The sequence below is a fragment of the Oxyura jamaicensis genome, chromosome 4, assembly GCF_011077185.1.
Source record: "Oxyura jamaicensis isolate SHBP4307 breed ruddy duck chromosome 4, BPBGC_Ojam_1.0, whole genome shotgun sequence".
NCBI classification, from domain to species: domain Eukaryota; kingdom Metazoa; phylum Chordata; class Aves; order Anseriformes; family Anatidae; genus Oxyura; species Oxyura jamaicensis.
The window spans coordinates 47,467,096-47,494,180 of NC_048896.1; the positions used below are offsets into that span (position 1 = coordinate 47,467,096).

Consider the following 27,085-nt stretch of genomic DNA (forward strand, 5'->3'; position numbering starts at 1 on the left):
GTGCTCAAAATACGGACATTTTCATCAGGTTATGTAGAAGATAAATTCTTCTAAATTCAAGATTTTAGAGGACGTCATGCTTTCCTGTTACTATTGCTCATCTCATTCAATTTAAAGCAAGCACCTCTTAATGCTAGAATGCAGTTCTGGACAAAACCTCCTGTTTTGTATGCTGAGTTCTGTGCCTGAGGAAACCGTACAAAATCCAGCCCATTTTCAAAGGGGTAGCGTAAGGGACCAACATGCAGGTGGCGTTCCATTGCTGTGGTATAAATCTAAACTGTACAAAAATACATTTGACCAGAAGTGTTACCCATCCATCACCTTGAAAAGGGCCTTGAAATATTAGGTTTAATTGTTTGGATTGTAATCCAGGTATTATCTACAGAAATGTAATTAGCTCTGTCATTCTTCTTTTGATTTAGACCCTAAACAGGCCATACAAAATAAGTCTTTAATGTTTCCAGAAGACCTGGTTTTAAGTGACAGGCTCAGGGTTACAGACGGTGCTGCTCTGCTAATGGTTAGTAGTGATGGAACTTGCAGTGAATTCTCAAGAGTGCTGTGAATGACCACAAGGTTTTGAAGTGACTACTGTGGCTAGTTAATGGGCGTCTGAACTAAGTGTGCACCACGGACGTAAATCACGCATATCAAATCGACGCTGCGATTTTGCAAGTCTCCACACGTGACTCAACAGCATGAAAGCACTCAGCTGTACAAATCTGTGTGCAGATCTGGATGCAAACATCTGCGTGTGGCAGACACACGTGCACAGGCCCTCCACAAGTCATGCAGACATTTGAAACTGTCCCCTTGTAGCCAGGCGCCTTCCCTTTGGCAAAGAGGCGATTCCTGCCCAGGGAGCAGTACTGGAGGTGCAGCTAGGAGTTGAGGGCGGAGTTACGCTGCTCCAGTTGCTTCCGTATTTGCGACTAGAACAGAAAAACAATCCATTACCATTTGTCTGCGTGGATGTGGGAAAGTAAAAATACTGAACTTTTAAGGAAGTAACACTGTCAAGCCTTTATGTTGTCATGTCATTGCTTCCTTCAGGTCCAACACATGCAGTCTGTGCTGATGCTCAATACCATTCACTATCTACACAATGACATCTTTGAAGATGGAAGTCATTTCTTCTTCATAACAAGTATCCAAAAGGCATCCCAGAAATATGAAGTAGGTTTGCAGACATACGCATTACATGAAACTACATATTCTGGTCCAGTTGGCCTGGAAGCCAGAGCAAGCACTCCTCGCTGATACTAGCACGCTGTAATACTGGAGCTGATTACGGCAGTACCAAGGGCACTGTTTCCAAGGCGCAGTCATTTAATGCCACACATCAACTTACCAGTTTCCATCGCAGTATTTTAATCCACTCATCCGCTTCTATTCCAGTTTTTGCGCATAGGTAGTATGTCCTTAGTGGGAACACTAAGCTGTAAGTAAACAATCAAAACTATTTCTTAAATTGCTGGAACAACCTGGTGGCTCCTCCAAAAACCAAACCCATCTGGCCTGCACCAATGCATGTTAAGGCAGAGCAGGGCAGTGATGTTGAGAGGCTAGCCAGCGGTGGCTCACAGTCCTTTACAGCTCAGGGACATGCTAGCATAAGCCCCCATGGTCCCAAAACTTTTGCCACTGGCAATCAGACAATGCTGTGCAGGACTGACAGAGGCTGGGTAACAAGAACAGGCTCGAGCTAGAGGAAGATCAGGGCTGCAAGGTCAAGGGAGCTTTCAAAAGCACCCAGCGGCTACATTTAAAACTCCTGGCTATTTTGGCCTTCCCAGCAAGGTGCAGAAAGAACAGCAACTTACCAGAAACAATTGACTCTTTCTTGGGAATAGTCAAATTGCACAGCTGAGCATTCAGTTAGGTCAAGTGCCCGAATTGGTTCTGTGGCCTTGAAAATAAAGTGGTTTTAAAATGGGAACACATGAAAACAGAATACAAGGCTAGTTCAGTTCCTCTTCAATGCACATGGACCCTTATACGCACTCCAGGTTTCTCTGGGTGTAGGTGCAATAGGTACAACACTGGAAACCCAAATTAGCAAAATCAACATCAGTGCTAATGTCAGATGAATGCAGCTAAATGAAAGATACGGGACAGTAAGCTCAAATCTGGACAAACAGCAAACTACTGCTGCAGGGAGTCAGAATTAAATGCAGACTGCTGAGGGTACAGTTGATTCATCATAACATAACAGATGCAGTAACAAATCAGGTGTCCAGCTGAGGCTCACAACAAGAAGGAGATAGTTTTAAGTCTTATCAGGCTTAACCGGCTGTTGGAGATTTAATTAATTCCAAAGTGCTCTAAAATGCTGAGGCTGAGTAGGGAGAAAGGCAAGAGGAGAGCTCAAGCAGTGTATGTAGCTTTCTGGGGCTAGGCCTGGAAATACTAAGGTGTGGGGATGCAGAGTGTTTGCATGTGACTGCAGCCCAACACACTTAAGTGTTCCCTTCTCTCTAGGTGTGAGTCCTTTTGACTTGTTTCTCTCAACCTCACCCTGCTGAGCACCTCTTAAGAGGTGGCTGAAGTGACAGAGCGGCTGCTCTCTGCCCAAACACCCTCAGCAGCTCCCACAGTCCTTTGTCCAGCATACAAAGTGTTTTCTCACCCTTCCTTATGTTTTCCTCTGGGTCATTGTCTGTTAGTTGTGCACCATGTAACAAGGAAGCTGCTCACCTGTGAGTATCTACAGCAGCAGTGGGAGTGTCAAGAGCTGCTGACAGGGAGGAGTCTGTGTTTCAGCTCAAGATGCATTCTTCCCTGCTAAGTCACAAATGCACCTCAAGCAATTGGAGTGCTGCCCTTAAAAATGTTACACTGGAAGCTTAATTCAAGGTGGCTTAACTGAAAGGAAGACCAACGGCAAATCCCACAAATACTATATAGTTTTTTATAAATGAGAATGGGATGAGAGGGCAGGTGCATGCTGCTGTGTTAAAATCTGTTAGGCACTTGAAATAGGGCTGGGCAGAGGTAAACAGTTTGGCTGCACATATGGAGGAACTCGCCCTGGAGGTCTTGTAAGGGTAGAGAAACTCTAGCTGCATTTTTACTAAGTTTAGGACAAAAATGGAACAGCAACTGAAAGGGTGAACTTTTTCCCAGATGCAATAGGTGAAACTATGTGCTAGGTGGAGTGCTAACAAGGATTTATTTATTTTTTTTTTTTTTAAATGAGCAATTTATGTAAACTGTGCAACCTTTTGAACTAAAAGGATGAAATCAAGGAATGCAAAACATACTTCTGGTATTTGCAGAAATATTTTAATAGCACTGCTCTCTGTTAGGCTGTATGTCAAAACTACCAGTGTGCTGGTAGTTTGAAATCCACTAATAAAAATGCCCTGTAAAGAGCAACTCTAACTATTAGGTAAGACTGACAGAGCACAGATGTTTTCTAGCTGTAAAACTTACTTACTAACTTGCTCGTTAAGGTCATCAGCAAAACTCTGACTTTGAAAGGTCTGACCCCTCTGACAGCATGGGAAGCTGTAACTTGGTAAGCCGTGATAGATATGCAAGAAGCTGGAGGTAGGAGGAGGTTGCAGCTGCCTCTACAGAGATTTAAAGAGTGGAACTGGTGTTTGCTACTTACTGTCTGGTCTTTGAAATATTTAAGTTCATTCCTATGCAATGTAAACCACCTTGTCTTCCAGTTCTGAAAGATTAAGAATGGATGGTAATTGCCTTGTGAGCATTTAGTGTTCCGCTTCTTGGGAAAGAAAAACACAAATTGTTCCTCTCTGTAGGGGAATTGAGGCCGAGCCATTTCAGCTCTGTGTCCTCTGTCTTGTGTGTGTGATTATAGAGTAGAAGAAAGGAGTAAGAGGTTTTCTTACCTTGACTATTTTGCCTTGTTTTATCAAATAGCCTTCTTTCGTACCAAGCTGTGAAGTGAGAAGGAAAGGGATCAGGATTAGAGACAGCTCTGCTTCCATTTCCCATGTCCTCCTTTTTGCCTACATCCATGAGATGGAAGAGCAGCCTGTTCTCAGGAAACTTTCCCTAGCTGCTTGCACTATCCTCAGTCCCGTGTGCCCTGCTCCCTTTGTGAGGCTGGATCCAACACCGGGACAAACATGGACCTGTGCTGGCTCTAGAGGCAAAATCTTAGACGGTGCCTCCCTATTCAAGCTTCTGGCCTACATCTTGTCAACCAAATGAAGCAAAATACTTGCAGTTATGGTTGATTTTTATCTAGTACAGTTGGTTGGCTGTACCTCTGCATGTTATAACCAGAAGTACCCAGGGTTTACCAGACAGTGGAATTACCCACAGAAATCGCTGTTGAAATTCAAGAAATTTCTTCTTTCAAGGAGCCACATGTTTTAGAGGAAAGACCTGTTACGTTCTATGTGCTTACTGAAAAAATAGTTTTTGAACTGTTTTACTGGTACCATGAGTGACTCGAGGAGCCTGTGATTTCTCAGATAGTCACTGAAACTTTCTGTAGAGACCTCACTGTGAGACTGCTGACCTCTAGAAACCAGATTCTTGCAGAATTGGTTACTATTGGCTCTTGGAAAAAAACACTGCCTTTTATATGCAAGCCAAGTTACTTTGAAGGCTAAGTGGAAGTCAGACATGAATAGTTAGTTGTAGGATACAAAGGGTTTCTTTCATGGACTTAATTAGCCTGTATTAATGTAGCTCTTCCTCTTTTACTCTCAAAAGTTAGTTATTAATATACTTTCCTCTGTTTTGAGCAATACAGTTCTGGACAAACCACCTGTCCCACTTAGATATGAGTTACTAGGAATTTAAAGTCTCTAATTACTGTCCAAGTGAGTCACAGATGTCAGAGCAGATGGCCCAAGTGGATATGAAGATGTTCTCTTGTTTCTCACACCAGGAAGGCATGGCTTCTAACATGACACAGCTTTTTACTAGGGCTGAAAGGGTGGAGGCTCTTCTCTGTCATATTGCTCTTTCTATTTTGGGTGCAAGTCTTTCTTAGAATATAGTAAGCCATTTTCCTTCTTATAGAGTAAGATAAGATGATTCTAAAGTACTAATAAGTTCAAATGAGTAAATGCTAACAAATTATTTCAAATAATGTACCTATCAGGATATAGATACACTTACTGATTTGGTTGTACCGCACTTCAGTTTGGTGTTTCCTTTTCCAAATGTGTCCCCGACTCTCTTTTTAATGTTTTTGTTTGTTTTTCAAAAGCTCCCTTTTTAAGTGAATAAGAAAGTCAGAGGTGCTCTCTTCCTTCCTTCCAGTTAGGAAGGGGTCTTGCTAACTGAGTAAAAGGATTCTGCCAAACCAAGAAGGCTACTAAAATTATAAGCAATGAGTTTCTGTCTAATCAGGACCACTGTTCCCTGTCAATTAATCCTCATGTTCACTGAGTGAGACTAAATGTCACAGATCCTGAAGCTATTACTTGTTTTAGTTGTTGTGTGCTCCTCCCCACACCTGTGGAGAGAGGAACTTCTCACTGACTGTACAGGAGGTTTGCCCAAATCAGGACTGAGTGCAATCTGACAAAGGTATTGTAGCACACAGCCTGACAGGTTTGTCAGAAAGACTTGAGAAGTGCTTGTCTTCTGTGTTGTTTTTTTAATTCCTTATAATGTTAGTGATAAGGTGGTATGTTAAAGGGACAATAATGCAGGAGAACTGAAACCCTCTTATGTGCTTTGTTTCGATGGTCAGACTCACCCAGACCAGCTGCAGACAATGTTTTCCCACTGACAGCATCGAGGGTCTCAGAGAAAACAGTTGTGAAAGGTTTTGTCTATACCTAGCAAATCTGTTTTGCCTTGTTTGGCAAAGACTTCCTGTATTTCAGAACCCATAAAGAGATGAATTATTGGTGTTATTCCATAGCTCACTCCAGCAATCATACTAAATTCAGGCTACCAAACATCCCTTACACCAGAATGTGACTTACGGAGGGAGCACTTGGAACAAGATCACTCTCTGTCCTTCCCGTCTGCATTGCTGTGTGAACTCGGACAGACTCATAGATGGATGGTTCTTCCACTTTGCATGGATAGGGATGCTTCAATACAATTAAGGTTCCTGGAGAGAAAAAGAGTGAGTAATCTGATATAATAGTCTTAGAAAATAACTGGCAGTATCTGCCTGCTTGTGGAATGGTGAACTTGACCTTTTCTTAAAAATGGAAAAGGTATAATGGCCCTCTCATGTTGATAAATCCAGTCAAATATTTCAAACCTGCACCATTTGAATAGTTCAGACTTTGTGAAGGATGTCTTCTACAAGAAGTCCCCCATGCTACAGAGAGGTACTTGTTGCTGGATTCACTTGCCCAGTCTCACCCTCTTGGCTCTACTGTGTTGCTCAAACAGACTCCACAATGACTTGGGCACCTGGATCTTGCTTAAATACATTCCCTCATCCCTGTACACATCCCTCAGTGTGGATTTGTTCATGAAAACCCTCTTCAATTCTTCTAAGTGGTAGATAATTAAAACCATTCCGCAATGCCAAAAAAAAAAAAAAAAAGTGGGGAAAAAACAAGATGGCAATCCTCAGAGGTAAGTGTCTCATCCCACCTGAACCTTCTTTCCAGTCATGGAGCAACTAGGTAGTACAGAATAAATGAATTGAATCACAGATTTCACAGTTAGTGAATGCTTACAGATGAAATGCTGACCTAAGCATAGTCAAAATTTGCCTTGTGACTTTCTTCAAAGTACAGGCATCTCTCACTGCATGCATGAAGATATGACTACAGCCATTATCATGCCTGTTTATAAGCATCTGTGAAAATTTAAAATAAATGGTGCCTCTTTAAAACTTTTAAACTTACTGGTGTTCACACTAGGATATATTAAATTCCCTTCCTGTGCATGAGGCTGGGTGGGTAGGCAGGATGCTATGTTAGATACGAGGTTATAAATGGTCCTGGTTTTGCCAACTCCCCACACTTTGATGCTGCATCAATCCTTTAATCTGTCAAAGATAGACTTCAAAACAATAAGCCTGCATTACCATCACCTTTTATTATTTTGCCATAGTTCTTCCTAGTTAGTAACATTTTGATTATTGCAATTCTTTCTTAAGTTTTCTTTTTTTGCCCATTTTCTGCAAAAAGCTGTGTTCACAGTAGTGAATCCATCTCGCTATTCACCACAGTGAAGAACTTCCTCAAAACGGGAACTGCTATACCTTCTCATCTCTTTGTTTAAAAACGTCACAGCCTACTAAATGCTGCTGCATTTCCATATTTATGCCGGCATTTTATGCCACTAGACGTGGTGAGGACTTGGACTTGAAACCCGGAGGTGATTTGAGTAACTTAAATGTGAAATGAGGTTTAAATTATGTTTTGTAACGTGAAGAGCTGCAAAGGGAAGTGGAACCATGACATCTGAAGTAGCCAACTGAAATTTGCTCACAGGCATGTGTATGGGTGTATGCAAATATGATACATTCAACTTGCAATAGGTAAAAAGTCAAGATCAGTTTAATTCTCTCTGACCTTACAGGAAGAAAATGGTGTACATAAAAAAGGAAATTGAGACACACCCCATCACCAGCCTTCAGAAACTACTCCTCAGCACAGACTCTGACTATTACCATACGTACATCGTAGACGGAGATCCCCATGGCAGAACTGGCAGGACTAGTTTAACATTTCATACAGTACTTGTTTTCTAGTAAGTTCCCCATGTTTTTTCTCCACAAAAGATACTTGTACAGAGTAATTTGGGGCAAACATATAAAAGAACTAGTAAAGGCTGTACTGCAGCAAGATTCTTCTGTTTGTGCATGCTATCTATTTCTAAGGAAGAACATAAATTAGCCAAGTTGTTGGAAATGCTAGGTTTTGCTTTCTTGTCTGAGTAATGATTCTATGTTTCTCTATGTTTTCAAAATAATTTAAAGGAAAAACTGATAAACAAAACAGGTAAGAATAACATTTTGACCTCGTCCCTTTGAATAAAAACGGAAATATGGAAATATTCGCTTTAGCATCATTAATGAATAGGTTCAGCTTGCCTGTTCAAGAAACAATCTCACAGCGCACAGTAGCCTCAATTTCCTTTTAATTATCTGTAGTTCAGGAGGAAGTGTACACATTACACTGCAGAAAAATATGTTAATCCATGCAGCAAGCTGAAGTGGCAAATGAAGCTGTAGCAGGACAAGGTTTGTTGGCCTTGGAGCACAATCCTGCAGCTGTCCCAGTATGAAAGATCCACTGTGCTCCACAGACCAGTTTGCAGGGCTGCGGCCCTCCATGTGCAAGTACTGATCAAAGAGCCTGGTGTACCTCTTCAGAGACACAACTAGCTCCAGTGAGACAAAACTTGAATGGAAAATAGAGGAGACCATTAGATACTCTTCTGTATTCCCCTGGAGATGCTGGCAGCCCACGGCTTGGACAGGAACACACTTTGCTGTGTTATAAACGGGCTGGATGGCCGGGCCCAGAAAGTAGTGATGTAAGCCCCTGCTCCTTTTCTAGTAGAGCTCGGTTATCATCCCAGAGAGTTTCGACACCTGCATCTGAAGGAATGTTGCCTGAATGCCAGCGCACTCTTCCTCTCTACTGCTATCCATAGTAAGAAAAGGCAAAGGATTTTTTGATGGGATGTTCAAATGTTTTTTTTCCTGCACGGTATCATGTTCAACTTAAATAAATCAAAGAGGCTTCACAGAGCCAGCAGAATCTGATTCGGGAGCCTTAAGGTGACAAGTGAGCCCATCCTTCAGCACTGTTGATTCTGTCCACAGAGATCACATAACATCAGAGCCTTACTTACTACTGTCTGCAACACATGTAATGAAGGAATGGGGAAATACAAACTTTATGTCATCTGAAATCTTTACAGTTAGGCCTGTGCGTGCATGTCCGATTTCACAGGAAAAATTGCTTATTGGCACAAAAGGTACCACTAGAAACCCTGTTCTAAATGCAATATTGAGTTTACTACTGCATTATTTTGTAAAGTATTTTGCAAAACGACCCTTTAATTTAATGCTTGAGATCCACTTCTGTTAAAAGAGCACCAACGTGTATTTGTGTGATATATCCCAGTTACTGCATGTGGCAGCTGTTATTTAACTGGTCACTTTCATATATGATTAATGCGACTCAGAATTATTTGCATACACTTTCTACGCAGGATATTAGAATTTTTGGCACTAATTTGTTTTGACTCATCTTCAACTCTTACATCTGAAGCTTATTGTTAAAACTGTTAAAACTTTCATGCTAATACACATCTGTTTGTTGTGGGATTCCAGTCTGGTAGTGCTCATCTCACTTGTAGGAATAGAGTTTAATCTTCTGACTCTTAATTCAGATAGTACGCTGGCTGCTAAAGAAGCCTGTGTTTTTCTCCTGCTCTAAAAAGCCACACAAATCACTGTGATAGCAAATGGAATCAGCAGACTGAAGATTACAGGCCACATTTCCTACAAAGAGGGGGAGCATATCACTGCATCTTGCTTGGATGAGGAATTATGAAGCTAAACAATTTCAGGTCCTTTTTCTACTTATTGTGGTGATTTCAACTTCATATATGAAGATTTATTTCCTCACTAGTTAAAAACTCTGCTTTGTTTTTGCCCTTTTCTCAGAAGGTTCCTCTCCTCCCATTACATGCTTATTTTGAAATGCTGCTTTCTCTGGGAGGCCAAAAAGAGCTCATGTCCCTAGATAGCAAAAACCCAGTAAGTTTACATGTAGTTTGTCTTCATCATAACTTGAGTATTTGAAGAGGGATATCTTAGATACCTCAGGTTAACACAAACGTACATTTCTGAAGAGGAGCACTTCAGCAATAGATCTACCTTTTAACATATCAAAAGTTTCTTTTACTCAAATCTGTGTAAAGCATGACTATAAGCACGTTGATACAAACATACGTCTCTCCTTACCTGTTTCACTTCCAATTAAAGGCTGATTTGCAAAGTGCATGACTAATTCCTTCAAGCTAGAAAATTCGTTAAATCCAAATTTGAATGAACTTCCTGTGTGTTCAACATGGAAGTGTTTCACAGAATCTTTTCCCCTAAAACAGAAAAGAAAAATTGTCAAGGCATAAATACCAAGGGCATTTGGCATGTAAAATCCTTAAGTAGCAGCTTCTACTATAGGAAATCATATCATAGGTCGAAAATTATTGTCCTGGCAGTAATATTGCTGCTATTACTAATAGGCACTAATATTCAACACGTCTGCGAATCAGATTTGTTAAGGAAATATAATGGCTGCTTTACAGATGAGGGATAGTGAGAGCCTAGAAAGGCCCAGTAAGTTAAACTAATTATTGTTACCAATAAAAAAAAAGACTTATAAACAAGGTTTCCAGCCTTCTGTCAAAGCAGGATGACGCTCTTAATTCATCTGGCTTTTGTCATGACGCTGTACCCACATCACTCAATGTATCTTACTTTTCAGGTGTCATCCCAATCTCACTGAAAATGCTTTGTTTCTTTTCCAAGAGTAGGCTGCACCATTTTTGCACCCAAAGAGGGATTCTATATCCTAACTTAATTCGGACAATTAAGGCTTTAGAATTTGTCTGCTTTGTCTCTGTCCTCAGGCAAAGGGTTCCTCTACAGTGGGTGCTATCAAACATGAACCAAGGTCCTTTTCCTGTCAGGGAAGTAACATTATTTGTTTATGAAAGCTGACAATATTTAGAGAAGTGTGCGAGGCCTCACTTCCTGGATGGGTACTTATTTTGACTTCAGAAGTCAGTGAAGCACTTAGAGCAAGTATGTCTTCTCTGAAAAAGTAACTTTTGTTAATATGACTAGCAGCCAAAGGAGTCCAGAGAAAAATCTGGCTCAGGAAAACCGTATGTAGCAAATACACAGACAAATTTTGCAGAAGAAAGGGATTTGTCTTTTCTGTTGTTTATTGCCACTTCCACAGGAGACTGAACAGTACTCAAGACATCACATTGTAGAATATGCCTCTATCATCCTCTCACGTGCTTTGCCCTACAGCCAGCTCAGATACAAAGCGTGCAAGTCAAGTGCAGAAGCCCTATCTACCAAATAGCCACTACAGCCGTTCGCTATAATGACAGTTTTTATCTTTTCATTTAATTTCACAAGAATTGCAATGTTGCAATGAGAGTAAGTTCTACTCTATTTCCTGTTCCTTTCTAAAGTTGGCTAATTTAGCTAGGGAAAGGAGTTTCAGGCAGTATGTCTCTCCCTGTTCTTCTTACAGATGTCAGTTAAAACCCCAAGGGACGTTTGAGCACGGTTTCCTTTTACAAATTACAATAACGACTGATGAAGTTTCTCCAGAGGCAGAAAGTAAAGTAAAAGCTGTAGAAATAATTTTAAGAGAGAAGAAAATGGCAGCTATAACTTCCAAAATAATTCTACAAAATAAATCAGAACAAAATAGATCAGAACAAAAATGATTTACTTCTTCCAAAATGAAGTTTTAGTATTAGTCAAAATATGCAACAGAAAACTGAAGAGTAGAAAATAAATAAATGAAGTATTTATAAATCAAAATTAGTATTTCAAGGGAGTTGTACCACCACAAAACTGATGTAACAGAGTAAAAGACCAAGCTTCAGGCTCAGGTCTGGAACACTCCGTGCATACAGTGATGCAGTAAGTGACTCTTATGTCAAGACAGGAATAGAAGAAGACTGGAACTGGCATGAAGTAGACTTTTCTAGGTATCATAGTTTGTTAAAATGGCAAATACATTTTCACTAACACTTTAGCTTTCATTTCATATTAGAACAACTACTTAAATTTCATTTTGTTATGATGATTTGTTTCCGAGTGCCCTCGAAAACTAGTTTCACGATTTTTTTTAAAACTGAGGTAGATTATTCCAAATAATGTTTGGTTTAATTTTACAGTCAAAAAATACTAACTAGCAAGATATAGGTTCTTCTGAAATTACTTCTTTAAGGCAGGCTATTATACATGCATGCTACCATTCTGCTTTCCAACACTTACACTCAATTCAGACATTCCTGCTCTGAATATCTGTTCTGTAACATCAGCTTCAGACCTCAGTCTGGCACCCCTCGAGTTCCTTCTATAAATGGCTGTCTATAGCAGTAATAATTTGAGCAGTGTGTGTATTGTCATACTTGCTCCAGTGTTTTCTATCAGAAGTCAGTGACACAACTGATATTTACTTTTCATACCTCAGGGGATCAAGATATGGGCAGAGTGCACTTTCCTTGGGTTCTACGCTCCCAAATCATAACACCTCCTGGTGCTGCACATAGAAATTCACAATTTCAAGGGAGAATGATGTGTTCCTATCTACCAGGGTCATGAATTAGTAGCGTTGTTGTATCTATCAGAGTGACTTTGGCTTAAAAAATTACTGTGATTCAGCTGAGCTGTGGTTCAGAGGCTCAGTCTGAGGCAGAAATGAGCATGAATGCAATAGCTTAAATGTTAACTAGAGGCTGATAAGATAAGAACAGATACTACACTTGATCATAGCCAAAAGGCCAAGAAGCAAGGCTTGATATACCATACAGTTGCTGAAGGCTATGGATGTAATTAGGGTTGGTTACCTCCATGCAGCAACTACCTCTTGTGTCTAATGTGTATCCCATGTTGCCTGTCTAAAATACCATGGCTTCTCGGCCTCCCAGGTTTTTGAAGATTTCTACAATGTGATTCATTAGTGACTTACTCAGGCTAAGCTACATGGGCTGTGTATTTGCTGTGTCCTGAACTGATGTAAAGTTCTATAATTCTGATGATACAGTCAATCCATGAAATAATGTTTTCTCCAGTAAAATTAGTTCATAGTTTGGAAAAATCAGAGCAATTTCCAAACCCAATGCGTGTTCAGGTTTTTTGTTGTTGCTGTTGTTTTTTTTTTTTTTTTCTTTTTAATTGTAATAGAGTGTTATTCAACAGGGTTACATCATTATGAATTTATATTAAAATAGTCTGGGCCTTAGAAATCTGAAGGTCATTATCAAGGCATGAGATGCAAACATGGAGCAAGTGAAGACTAAAAATGCCAGTTATGCAGCATTAGATGAACTCACTTCTGTCTGTACCTTACCTTACAGAAAGGGAATACAAATCTTCCCTTTCATTACTCTTCCTCAAGAGATAGCTTCCATCCTGCCCGTTGGAAAGAAGCAGCGCTTCTGCTGCGTGTCGGGTAAGATTATCATGATACCACCTGCGAAGACACAAGAAGCTTAAAGCATCATTCACTCTGCTCTTAGTTAACAGCTTCTGCAGAGTTATGCATCTGAGTTATGGAAAAAGGAAGCACTGCAACTAACCCTGCTACGATTCTACATTATTCTTCTCACAGGCTCACACAGATTGCACAGAACTCGGCCTCTTAAGGAACCTCCTTTTGACAAGCTCAGAAAATGATTTTTGTTTTAATGATGAAAATGTGTTATTCCACAATTTACAGTTGATAGCTTGCTGAATCTTTTTAAGAAGCCTGCAAATTCGACCTGTGTAAGCAACAAGAAATACCCAGACCTATTCTGAGAAGGTGAAAGCAATTCTGGAGGGTATGCAGGATTCCTTCTCTAATTTCAGAATCTGTACTTCCTGCCATAGCTACACACTTAGGTATACTTTCTTTTTTGGGCCAAACACAAAGCACGTTAAAACAAAAATCTCCTCCTGAACTCTGTATTTCTCACACCTCAGTTCACCTGCACTGCTACAATATGCAATTTAGCAGATTTGCATAATCCTAAATGTTTAATTTGAAGCATAACCTTTTTTGGAGGATGGAGCAGAGGGAAGGAGCAAGGTTAACCAACAGAATTTGATATGAAAATTTAGAAAATATTGCCATCACTGCTGCTCAGCCATATGTGGTCTGAGGAATGCAGTGAAGTTTCTCAACACTTGCTGCATTTAACTTCAGTGAATATTCATTATTTTTTCAAGACAAAAAAATCCACATGGAATTCTGTGGAAAAAAAATCCTGCAATGAAGACCACGAAATGCTGTTCACAGCCTTGTTTCTGTCCAGAATGATTCAAAATAGAAACACCTGATTTGTTTCAACAGAAAAGGATGTCATTAGAAACATTCCCCAGACTGAATACAGAAGAAGGGCCACAGCTATAAAAAGCAGGAGTGCCAACCGTGTAAAAGATGCTGTATGCAGATATGAAAATGGCTATATACACACACCACAACTTCTGGTGCAGAAGGAGAGAATACAGTGTCTCTGTTATTTCATCCCTCCTTTGTATGGAGGTGGTGCTGTTTCTCCTTCCCCTTCCTTTAAAGAAGGCTCTTAGTGTGTGCCTGTAGTTTTGGGGTCAAAGTCCATTACTATTTCAGATATTGAAATATAATTTGTTTGAAAGCAGAAGGTTGGATCACAGCAGTTTCTGGCATTTGTATCATGACAGTCTTCAAACTGATGTGTAACTATATACTCTTTCTCCTTATCTGTTCATCACAAGTTGCCACTAAACTTGGCATCTCCCACAGTTTTAACTCTGAATTTAGCTGGCTGCCTATTTGAAAGGCCAGCTGGTTGATAAATTGCTTTATGAGAGACCTCAGACTGTTAACCCTGTGCAAGACAAGTTCCATATGAAACTCAATACAGGCAGAGTATTACTGCTTTGGCTATAGAACGTGCTCTGTGGACCATCTACACAGTAGAATAAAATAATGAGTATTTAAAGATCAAAGTGTCATCCTCTGAAACACCTGTCAGCCAAAATCTGCTTTGGGATTAACTGCCCAAGTAACAGTCAAAGGTCAGATCTGTTCTGATGTGATGAGGATCACAGCAGCTTGCAGGGTTGGCTGGATCTACAGCTGAGAAGACAACGCTGTGTTTTGGGTGGAATGTCATCATGCATTTTCTTTCACGTCTGTGCAAAAGAAATATATTCAGAAAATGTCAAAAAAGTGGTCATTTTCATAAAGAAGGCAGTTCGGTTTGAGGTTCCTCATAAATGTGCTGTTATCTTATTTCCAAAAAGCCTTTTATTTGGATTTTAAAACAGATATCACCTAAGTTCATAAAATGTTCTGTTTAAACCTCTTTACACACAAGAGTGACTAATGAAATTCTGCCACGATGGTAGCAGAGCCTGGGGGGGAACACTTGGGAAAGTAACTTTGGCATAAAGTGGATATTTAAATCAGCTGGAAAGGTTGCACCACTCTTCTCACATAAATATGCTATCTCAGACAAAAATCCCTCAAATATTACCACAGTCATCTTGCTCAGCTTAAAAAATAGAAGTGAATGTGAAGCAATATTTTTTTCCCTCTGTTAAGCTATTTTTTTCCCTCTGTTGTCACAGATGGCTCAAACAGTAACAACTGTCAGGTTACTTGGTTATTTCCACTCTGAAAATGGTCATTCAAAATTCGTTTCAATGACATGAAAGCAGGTCCCATTTTAAAATCCCATGGAAAATTTAGCATTTGAACGTGGACCACCAGTAAAGTAAATACACTTCCATGGAAATGTCTGAAGGTCCTTCTGCTCTCCTCACCAAGTCTGTCTGACGACACAAATAAAAGTAAACAAGGCTAACAAGAAATCTTAATAGCCTTGTAGCTGGACACTGCTAGATGCATTTCAATTGAATTTAAGTATTTGTTGGGGGGGGGGAGAAATCCTTCTTTTTTTATTTTTTGGAAAAAAAATCTTGAAGGCAGTTCCTTGAAATTTGCAGCCAAAATGCAGGATTAAAAAATAAATACATAATGGTAATTTGATAAATTAGCTGTTGTATGCTGTCTGATACCAACTGAACTTTTAAGATAGCAGACTGAAGCTCAGTCTTTGTGGGTATCAAGGAGGGGAGACATGGCTCCCTCAGCAGCACATTATAAAGGGTCGTCACCCTTACCTTTTGTTCTTGTGAGTGATAACTGGAAGAGGAAACTGTAGATAGAAAACATAATATATCTACTTCCCTGACTCCTGAAATCAATAAATTAGTTCAAGTTGAAAGACACTACAACTACCCACCTGTCTGAGGTCATTAGGAAGCTCTACTTCAAAAAGCTGGATTATCTGGTCAACATTTTCGTTTTGAACGACAGCCCATGCCTTGCATATTGGGATCTCCCTGAACGTCCTTCAAAAAGTCAGCTCTGTTTGACACAACGTACAGAGCTCTGACACTTGCCAGGCTGAAAATCACCAGGAGTGCAGAAATTGTCCGGGACTCCTGACACAGACCTCTCTGAAGAATATGGGGGGAAAGAGAGAGAAAAGTCCTTCCCTGCCTCTGAGCCTCTTCTGCTGGGTGCCCTTGGCCTTGCATGTGCTCCTGTCTCAAGTACAAACTTCTGGGAGGTGGCTTCTTTGTTTGTTTGTTTTTTTTCCCAGTTATTTTATTTCTCCTATCAAAAATCCTGTATGCTCCACAATGCTATTCCTCCTGCTCTTCAGGGTGGAAGCATCTGCTGGGCCCACCGACAGCATGTCTTAAGACAGGTGCACATCATACTGACATTACCTTTGTTTCTCTCTGGAAAATAACACTTTTTCAGAAACCAGACTACCCTTTAGATGAGATTGCATCAGTGACATTGCAGGACGGGCGCTGCTGTTGGCACTGTTAAGATGAGGAGGGGACAGAAGAGAGACAGTGCCCCAGGGAGCCAAAAGCCGTCACAGCACACGGCCTTCTCCTCAGGATCTGCCCACCAGCGGGATTCCCCCGTGGTGACTGACATGCCACAAACCACATCTGTACCAGCCATCTGTGCCATTATAGGTATGCCAGTCAGTAGAGGCCCAGGATAGGGCTTTTGACATGAAAACTTATTTATTTTTTTAAGATCCCTGTGTAGTTAATGCAGTGACTAGATCTCTCCCCATAGCAGTGTTTGGGGTGGGAAAGCTCCCTCTTCAGATAAGAACAGTAGCCCCAAAACGTGCATTTGTTCTTTAATAACCCAAAATACTTCAAAGAAAAATGTTACTGAAACATCATTTCTAGGTCCCCTACAGATCAGGCAGTTCTTACGCATGTCATCTGCTATTTCCAATAATGCCGTTGGCAAAGAAACAATATGGGTATTTTTCCAAAACGTTTCTTTTCAACCCATGGGGCTTGTGAATAAAGCTGCAGTTGGCATCAGATGGATTAACTTTTTAGCAGTATTGGAATACACAAGAAACACAAACACTCATCCGTGGCTGACATAAGGGTAAGTGCTGAGAGACTTGGCTAATCCTCTTCTCAGACATTTCTATATGCAACTGCTTCATGTCCAGCAGCAAAGCTCTCTTCTCTTCATAAAAACGACAGACAGCTAATAGCTGCACAGAGCACAGCAAGAAGTTTTGACTGCCATTTGCTTCTCATGTCTGAAGTGATGCTTAACTCTGAAGTATGCCTCGCTATCACAAAAATGCAATAGGGCTTATTTTTTGCATCCTTATCAGATTATGTTCCCAGGTAGTTACAGCCTGGATAGAGCTAGATACTCTTTGTACTTTTGGGTCACTTCTGTAAACGCTCAGGCAATTTCAAGTTCCTTCTTTGAAACGGGAAGGAGATTCTCAATATTCAGCTGAATTTCAGCTGAAGCTCCCTCCCCTGCTGCAGTAGGTGCACTACTCCTTGTTCTCCGTGGGCGAGCATCCCTGTGGACAGCACTGTGGTTGCCTGAGCTGCAGGAGCCAGGCAGAAATGCCACAAACTAAGTCACCTCTCATCCAGCTCTGAAAGTGAACAGAGATACACGTCAAGGGGAGACGGTCTAGAAGTGCTCTCAGTAGGACTTAATTCCTAAATTATTCAGAGCAGCTATTTACTCTGGTCGCTGTTTGTTGTTATGGTGGTGCCAGTAGATCTTGGCAGGTTTTGCACCTTTTTATGTATAAAAGGTATATTCTACCACAGCAAGCTGAATTACTTTATACCTTGAAATTATATACTAGCCTCAAAGATGTATTCCAATCCTTAGTTTGAAGGAGCAGTATGCTGTAGTGCTTCATTTATCTCCTTTGGCTGGACATGATGTTCTTCATGTGCATTTACCCCAAAAATGACTACAAAATGGCCTCACTGGTTTCTCTAGTCTCTGCATGCTGCATATTAGCAACTTCAAAATCAGACATGTCAATTTCTTTTTCCTATTCAGAAACCCTAGAAATACTGCCCATCACCATCAGGAAGGGCTCCTTGTATGTCACATCAGTGAAAGCAACGATCTGGCAATGTTTTAATTGCACGAGTTGACAGAGCTCTACAGAGCCTACAAAAGGGTGAGAATGTTGAGAGAAGAATTATGGGTGGCAGACAACCAAACTGGTATTTAATAGACACCCTTTCAATGTGTCACACTGAAACACTAAGTTTCAGTGTGTCACAGTCAAGCACACACCCATGGAAAGTACTTTGCTGGAATACAAGGGTGCCACCTCATAGGAACATTAGTTAAAAAACAGAAATATAAGGAAGTGACTTCAGTGCATCCAACCTTAAAATTCACATCTTCTATCTGCAGGCTTTCACTAGTGCAGCTTCTGCTTCTCACTTCCATTTTCTCTCCTCCTTCTCTCAACTGACTTTGTTCTGTGTTTCACACATTTCTTTGGCCCACTTTCTACCTGAGTTAATTTTGACCTATTTACAATAGAGATAGAGATAAAGAAAAAAAATATTCTGACCATTTCCTCTGCTTTGGTCATATCAGTTCCTCATCCCAGAACCAAATTTTATCATAGCCTGATTCATGTCTGTGGTCTGATTTCTTTTCTCTTACTAAAACTAAGCATGAAGTTGCTCATGCTTAGACTTATTCAGTCTTACAAACACTGTTTGTTACTGTATTGTCAAACCTGGAGCAGGAGAAACATAAAAACTGTGTTAACAAGAGATGACAACGCTGGAGCTACAAAGGGAAGAACGCTACAAAATCCTGGCTTCTCTTCCCACATTCCTTTCACCTCTCAAAGACAGAAAATAAATCAGTGTTGCCAAAGGTCTATTATGTTGAGAACAAAGGTGCATTACCAAATCAGTCTGTAATTACTGAGATGACGAGATATTCCACATTCTCATCGCTTGCGCAAATAAAAGAACCACAACGTGGAGTTCCCCAAACTCACATTATACGTGATCGGCTACTGGAGTTTCACAATGCAGTACTCAGGCTGTCCTTTCAGCAAGAGTAACAGCAATAAATGCAACTGGAAAAAGTGCTGACACCAGGAAGAGCCAGAGAGCTCTTGAGAGAAGAATCATAAAGTCAATTCCTTTTCCTTTAAACCTAGATATGTCTCTTTTGACAAGCTTCAAGGCTCCCTTTCAAATTATTTTGGAACATTTAGCTAAAAATTTAATGAATGAGGTAACATGTTTTTAACTTACATTCTGGTTTTGGTCTTCCTGTTCATTCAGCGTAAGTTACATCTATAAACACTGGACAATGTCAGCTCCATTGTCAAATGGAGCTGACAGGATTCTGGATGTCCACTTTGAACTTGACTGCCTGACCATCAAACCTATCAAATAGTTTAGATGGCTTCAAATAAACAAGCCACCATCTTCCCACAGACTGAGCGACTGAAAGAAATTGTTTAAAATAACAACAGAAAGCCAAATCCATCACACTTGCTGTGATGTACAAGGACAAAAAGTTCTTCTTTATAAATACTGAGGCTTTGCAAAACTACTACCCAATCTAATAAACAGCTTTAGATATGCCTAGACCTCTCAGCGCCTATGATTGTCCCTGATAAAAATTTGGATTGTTAAGTCTCATTTCTTTATTTTTATTTTTATTTTTGGTTATGGGTGATACACCTCTAGCAGGAGCAAAATAACGATGGGGTTTGTGTATATTGACTTTTTTTCCTTCTCCCTTCTGCATTGCGCTCAACAATGTACTAGTTATGGTGTAATTACAGGAGCATTAATCTAGACAAGCCCTAGTGAATACCAGGTCCTCCAAACCTAGCAGAGTGTCTGATAGGTTTTGTACTGTACACCCAACTGCACTGTTGTCAACTTTCCATTTTGATAATCAGCTGACCTGGTAAACTCTTAAATTATTCTGGTACCAATCTCCTTTCCCTTAAAAGTTAAAAAAAGTGCTTCCTATTTCACACTTCTTCAAAACTTCTCCAACTTCTTTGATTTTTGCACTGCAAAGCAGAAGCTGTAAAATAACCTGTTTCATTTTTTCCCAAAGGCATGTGAATGTCAAAGTTGCTCCTCATTTGAATGAGCTTTTTCTCTATTGGTCTTTACTACGGCAATGACATATATTACTCACCAGAATCGGGTCTCAGTTATTCTAGATGCTACACTGGGTGTAAGGGAAACTCATCACTGCCATAGCACCAGGGACTAAGATTAAGGGAAAATAGTTGTGGTGGCTGAGAATTGGATGTTATGGTCTGGGGAGTTACATGCTCTCTTCTTACAACTGAAAACGTATTTACATTAAGAAAACTTTCAGACAATGCCACCGGCACGTTTGGTGTGTGACAAACTTTTTCCTCTTTAGGAAAAATAAAAAATAAAAAAAGTGAACTTAGTACTACCCCCCAAAAAAAGAAGTGCTTTATTTAATGATTTGAAGGGAGTCTTTGTTTGGCACTGCTTATTCAGCTTTAGTTCTTTTAATTCAACACACTGCCCTGAAGGAAATGCTTAGTATTTTGGAGTAGGGCGAGAAGTTTAGATCTTGCCCCTAAAGCAGAAATAAAATAAAGAGGCTACAGCTTTAAAAAAGCATCTTTGTAGCTTTCTCATTTGCAGTCTTCCATTTTCACTTGTACCTAAGCAGGTTGCAGTCCTATGGGACCATCAATTAGGATGAACTTCTTGCCAACCAGCAAAGTCATTTATGAGCATAGGTCACTGGCATAGATCAGCTCAAGCCATATAGTCTAAAAAAAATGAAAGTCTGGCAACTTGGAATCATGTTTTCTACAGCAGCTGAAACTCACTTTCTTTTTTTTTTTTTTCCTGTAGCCTTTTTTTTTAGGATGAGAGTAATCTCACAATTGTACAGGGAAAGCAGATAATGCCCACTTAGGCCACGAGTACAAAAGTGATTTTACTTCATTTTGTAAGTCAGATGCTTCACTAACAAGGCACTTCATTAATAAGAGCTTCCAAATATGCAAACTTGTTAGCTGTACGGAGGTAGTAATTCCAAGCTTTTGTATTCCAACCTCTTCACTAAGTGAATTAATCCCTAAAATAAATGGTTATTCAGTCCTCATCCATAAGTACTCAGAAAGCAAAAGTTTTGCTGTTTTCTTCTTTTTGAATGCAGAGATGACACCACAGCCTGTCTGCTTTTTCAATAACATCACTGGTCTTTTTTTCCTGCTTTGCCTCCCCTCCAATTTGCTACCACAGCCCCTTCCCTCCCTGGCCTTATGGTTCCCACCTCTGCTGCTCCACCAGCTTCCATTTCTTCCTGTCTACAGCAACGCTGCCTGTGGAAAAAGCAACGCAAACCTTCCCGGTGTAAAAAGCAAAACTAGCTTGAGCCGACAAAATGGGCGAAACACGTCAGACTGCCAGCGGTGAGGAGGGAACAGGGTCTGTGGCAACCTGCAGCCTTCCTTTTGCTCCTGGGGCTTTGTTTTGGGGCGAGGATGGCACCTTCCAGAAGGCTGGCGGCTGTCTACCGCCTGCTCCTCTCGCTGCCAAAGCCCAAGGTGCCAAGCGAGGCGTGGAGTTGGGGTGGCCTGGGTTCAGGTCAGGCTGCCTGCTGGGGCTGATGGTGCTCAGAGGATGGGCTTGGTGCTCCCTTGGGATGAAGCGAGTAAACCAACGGCCAAAAAAAAAAAAAAAAATCCATCCCCTGGGTCCTACATGGGTACACCAACATAAAAAGCAGCGTCTTCCTGATGGAGAGGTCTTCACCAACATAGATATGCCCCATCCTGGAAGAGCTGTAACCCCCTGGTTATATTTGAAGCGCCTGCCTGCACTCTTGATTTTTCTAATTATTATTTATGCCCCACCTGCTGCGCACCAGCATCCTCTGTACACCTGTTGCTCTCTTGGACCCCATCACCCGACAGGGTACCAAGCCCCTTCAGCGGGCTCGTTAGAACAAACCACTGCTTTTCTTACTCCACGCTTTATTGATAAAGTGTTGTTTGTTTTTTTTTTTTACTCCACGCCTTATTATTAAAGCTGGCACTGCCAGCCCCGCGCTGCCCCCCACCCCACACCGCCGCGCCCCGGCGCCGCCATTTTGCGCGGGGCACCCCGCGCCCCTCCGCCGCCCCGCGGGCCGGGGGGCCGCCATTTCGCGGCCGGACCCCCGCAGCCTCGCCACCGCCGCCGCTTACCCCAACGCCTGCAGCTCCTCGTCCAGCCGGGCGGCGGGACGCGGCTCCCGGCGCTCGGTCATCGCCTCCGCCCCGCCGGGGGACGCCGCCTGCCCGCGGTGGCCTCCGCGGGGCGCTGGGGAAGTGCGCGGGCGGGCGGCGCGGCCCCCGGGCGGGTGCCGGCCTCTTGGCGGCCGCCCTGCCGCGGGGAGGGCCTGGCCGCGGGGATGGGGATGGGGCACCCGGTGCGGGCTGGCTTTGCGGTGCTGGAAGCGCTTTTCCCTGAGTGATTCAGCCTTGAGAGCACACCAGGGGTGGTACTTGCTGTCCTCATGAGCGCCCGCAGTGGGTACCCCGACATGTTTCGTGTACACGATGAATAAACCCGCACAGATCTTCTACTTCATTTCGTTCGCGTTTTATCTCTGACTTACGATGTTACATCTCTGACTTGTCATGTTTCTTCAACTGCCCCAGTAATAGGTTACAATTTGTTTTTTCCTAATGCAGATCAGAAATGACAGATTCAGCACGTGTGAAAGTCGATACACATACACACCGCTCACTCATAAAGGCTCTTACCTTTCACACACTGATGAAACATACTTTTATTACTACTTGCTGCTCTTTTTCTTTCTTTTATCTATTTGCTTTCTCAACTTCCTGAGCACACATTCACACTCATAACTGCAAGTTCAAGGAGAAGTGATTTCTGCAGCGATTGTCATCCCTCTCCATGTAAATTTTAAAGAGATCATACTGTTTGCCTCTTGGAAAGAGTAATAGGAAAATACTGGAAAAAATTGCCAAAAAATATTAATGTAATATCTAACAGGGAATGAAGTTTTATTAGATGATGGCTGAGCTCTGTGAAAGAGATTTCTTAGTGTTAGCTTGTGCCCGTCCTTCCAAAAGAATTGTTGCATACTAGAGGATATCTGTAATCCCTAATACATCATGGGCAGTAATTATTACAGTTCTGGAAAAATCTTTATTAAACTTCTTTGACCAAAAAAAAAAAAAGCAGGGCTCTGGGGAGGGAAGATACAACACTATTTTCCAGTCACACACCAAAGTTTTCACTGGGTATCCAACACTGAAAGCAAGTTGTTTCTAGAAGAACTTATTGATAGCTTGTGACAGATATTGTCTTTGCTAATCCACGACCTTCAGTTAAATAGTTGTTTTTGACATCTCCACAGTTTGCTTGTATTTATTTATTTTTCTCCTGATCTGAAAGCTGCTTGCTTTGTTTTCACCAATGCTTCTGCTTTGTCCATTTCAGGTTATCATGTTTGCTTGTGTTACTAATATAGGAAGAAAATTAAAGAGACTGGAAAGAAATCAATTAAATTCCAAACAATGATGAGCCACAACTGAATTTTAGCAAATTCTAATTATATCACAAATGTCGTAAAAGTTCAGCTTTGCAGGCCAGAAGGTAGTTTCCAATCCCCCTTCATGTTTTGTGCACCAGTGGCTGTGGTGGGAGAGGGTTCCCATCTCAGAGCAGAAGCTTCCTCTTACTCTGCACCTGGGAGTGCACTGTTTCCTCTTCATTTACAGAAGAAAAAAAAAAAAAAAATGAAAGCAGAAACTGAACTCTCTTACAGCATGGATCAGCCTTGCCTTTAATCAAGTCCCCCTAGTAGTTTTTTACACACTTAAGCCACGGAAAAGAAAGGCTACAGATTCCCAGGTCGCATTTCCCAAAAGTCAACAGGCTCTAGCAACAGGGTATAGGTCCCTTTCCCCAAGACAAAATCCCCATGGATTGGATTTGTGTGTGTTTTGAGCACTGTGCAGAGTAGACCTGTAGGTAGCAGCAGTGCTCCAGCGCTTGCTGTGCAGTCCAGAGTGCTGCTGAACACAAAGCATCCCTGCGAGAAACAGCAGAATAAGGTGCCTCTTTGGAAATCAGTGTATAGGGTTTTTGTTTGTTTGTTTGTTTATTTTTCCATCTCCTCATACCTTTCAGTAATTGTAAACCAAAAAGTGTGATTTAATTCAAGCCTTGAAGTCTTGCTTGAATTGCTGTCCTGCAGGAGAAAAAGAAAAAAAGAAAAACCTATCATTTTAATTTCAGGTCATAATTAAACAAAAGGAAAACTACGACGAGGAAAATGGGGAGGGGAAAACCGATACTGATACCTATGTCTATGTATTTATTCCTTGTCTTCTGTGTCACTCTAGGCTATTACAGAATGCCATCGTTACAGGCAGACTTTAAATGCCACTGAACACATTGCAGCCACTGGGTCTGACAGACTGACAGGTGCTTTCTGTTAGGACAGTGCATTTTGGGAAGATGTGCCTGTGTTTGGGCAGAAATTATGGAATCACTAGGTATTGCTAAGTATCTCCTGGGTCCTATGAGCAGTCAGATCGTAGCGTCTTGACGGTTCTTCCAGGTTTTCAAGTTTTTTACAGAGCAACTGCTTAAAACTGTCTGAAATTATTTTGATTTATTCAGAATTTAGGCTAGAAAGCCACTGTCTTCTATTCAGATAAGTGTAATTCTGTGCTTAGGTTCCAAGATATGTTGATGCAATAAAGGAGAATTTGGCTAAGATAGCTGTGCAACTAATAAAGCTGATAAAGAGATGTAAGTGCTGCAGAAGTATAGTTAAAGAACTCCAAATACTTTATGGAACTTGACAGGAAAGAATAAAAAGCTTTATTTTTTTTTTTTCATTTATTATTTAACCTCACCTTCTAACAATCTGAGTGGACAGCTATGAACCAACCAAAACAAATGCTAAAGGGAAATCCAGGAATTACAGGAACTAGAGAAATCCTTCCAGTGTGTTCACAGACACACCAACTATTGCACACCAATACCTTCTGCAATTGGTTCTTCCCTTCTGAATGTGTCACAGATTGGCTTGAAGTGCTTATTGAAAAATATTTATACTGTTTTCTTGGTTGGAAGGCACTTGATGCACTAGGTATCAACACACTGATGACTTTTTCTTCACACATTTTGAGATGCCTGAGGCTTATTTATTTAATGTGTTCCCAACTTATGTGGCACATTTACAAAAGGTGTCAACTACCCCAGCTGTGTCTGTGGTATATTCAGACAGGAGACACAGAATAGAGGTGGGAAAAGGGATGAGAAATTACCAGGGTTCTTAGGGAAAAGGGGCTTGAGGAAGTGTTGGGCATAAGGAGGGGATGTTCTTCCTGCCGTTTTCACTGGTCATCGCCTCTGTACCTGAAGCCATGTCAGCGTGAGGGCTCCTTAGGTGAGGACTGCGTCCACCTAGATGCAGCAAGGGATGTTAACAGCCATGTCCTCCCAGATCTTTGCAGAGCTCCATCCCAAGAAGGTTGGGTACAGCCAAATCATCTGTAAGTATGATTACGTACTGGATCCCAGAAATAAGTATTTAATTATTCAGCTTTTTAAATCTCTTAGTTCAGCCCTTAGTAAAACAAAACCAAACTCACATTCCCGAGCCTCTTGAAGATGCAACTCTTGGGACCACAATTGGTTAGCATTTCTAAACACATGACACCTTCTCTTCTTTGATTAGTTCTAGGAAATACAGCTACCCTTTCAGAGGAGAGTAAAGAATGATATTTTTCTGATCCATGAACTTACACGGGGACATGAAAATCAGTACAGGAAATTTCTGATGATGCTTGTTCATTTCTAGTCCTTGCTTGCTGTGTCTATAACCAAGAGCTAGGGCACGTATATTCTGAGATAATTGAAAATTAAATACCTGTACTCAGAACAGTTGTTATTGCATGTGGCTCAGTTTCTACAGATTTGATAACATAGATAATGGTGTGAAGATTACATGTTCCCAGTTTCAGTTCTACAAGAAAAACTTTCTAGGAACTTTCTCAATCCACTGTTCAATGCACACGCGTACTTGAAGCCTTCAGCACATTTTCCAGGTCTCCTCAGAAATGGCCAGTCTCTTGAAAGCTTCCCGTGTTAGAGCAATATTGTTCTCTCTAAGTAGAAGGTGTGTGTTGCAAATGCTTTTTCTATCCAACCAGTCCCCAAGACAATCTCAAGAAGCAAACTTAGTCTGTGCTGTAGCGATCCGGGAGCTGCAGTAAGGTTGGAGACTGAACGTCCTCACACCAGGAGTCCCACCAGGGATGGGATAGGGTGCTTATTTCCAGTGTGAAAGTACCTCCCTGCAGAAGAAAGACAAAACTGATGGATATTTAATGTGTGCTTATAGGCTTGGGTAAAAGTATCTTAAGATGCAGAATGAAACTTTTTAAATTACAAAGGAGGTTAGGAAAAAAGCCAAGACTAGTTTTCCTTGTCTGTTAAAGGAATTCAGTTTCATGAATAATCTTACTACAGCTTCTTTATATAAGTTTTTTCTTTTCATTTTGAAACTTGCCACATTAGCTTTATTTAGCATAAAAGTCTAGGTTCAAAGAGCATACAAACTGTATGCATGCACTGGCAAACTCGCTAGCCCTGCCCCTTTGTGCCTCTACATATGGAAACAGGGACAAACCTTATGAGTAACACTGAGAGCTAAGCAGAAAGGGGCTCAAATAAAAGTATGTTACATCAGTAGCTCCAAAAGCATTTGAATTTTTTGTAATTTTGTATTTTAGGGTGCCATTACTCAATAAGCAGGGTACTGAGGATCTGGGTCAAAATGGGGATGTATGGTGGTTTTACTTTCTAAGTAATGTAAAAAAATTACAAAATTATTGTAATGCTTTTTGATTGCTGGGGAAACATGGGTTAATAGGCTGCTCACATCTGTGTAATGGACACCCAGAAGGCATCTTGCTGGAGTTATGGATGCCAGGCATTTTCCACAGCCTTGTCAAAAGCTCGGTACATTGTCAGTTG

The 27,085-nt window shown here is 41.1% G+C and overlaps 1 protein-coding gene and 1 pseudogene across 2 annotated transcripts; both read right to left on the reverse strand.

The window, feature by feature from the left end:
- Positions 1-225: 225 nt before the first annotated feature.
- DAPP1 (dual adaptor of phosphotyrosine and 3-phosphoinositides 1) lies at positions 226-22,421 on the reverse strand. 2 transcript variants are annotated; one of them, XM_035324059.1, is made up of 9 exons: positions 22,267-22,421; positions 13,032-13,154; positions 9,893-10,026; positions 5,928-6,058; positions 3,864-3,911; positions 3,620-3,682; positions 1,827-1,912; positions 1,355-1,442; positions 226-935 (listed from the first exon to the last, which is right to left on the reverse strand). In XM_035324059.1, the coding sequence occupies exons 1-9, from the start codon at positions 22,326-22,328 to the stop codon at positions 885-887; spliced, it is 786 nt and encodes a 261-aa protein (XP_035179950.1). In that variant the 5' UTR covers positions 22,329-22,421; the 3' UTR covers positions 226-884. The 2 variants fall into 2 exon arrangements, with proteins under 2 accessions (XP_035179950.1, XP_035179951.1); XM_035324060.1 differs by lacking the exon at positions 3,620-3,682.
- LOC118167292 lies at positions 12,358-12,474 on the reverse strand (annotated as a pseudogene).
- Positions 22,422-27,085: the final 4,664 nt, after the last annotated feature.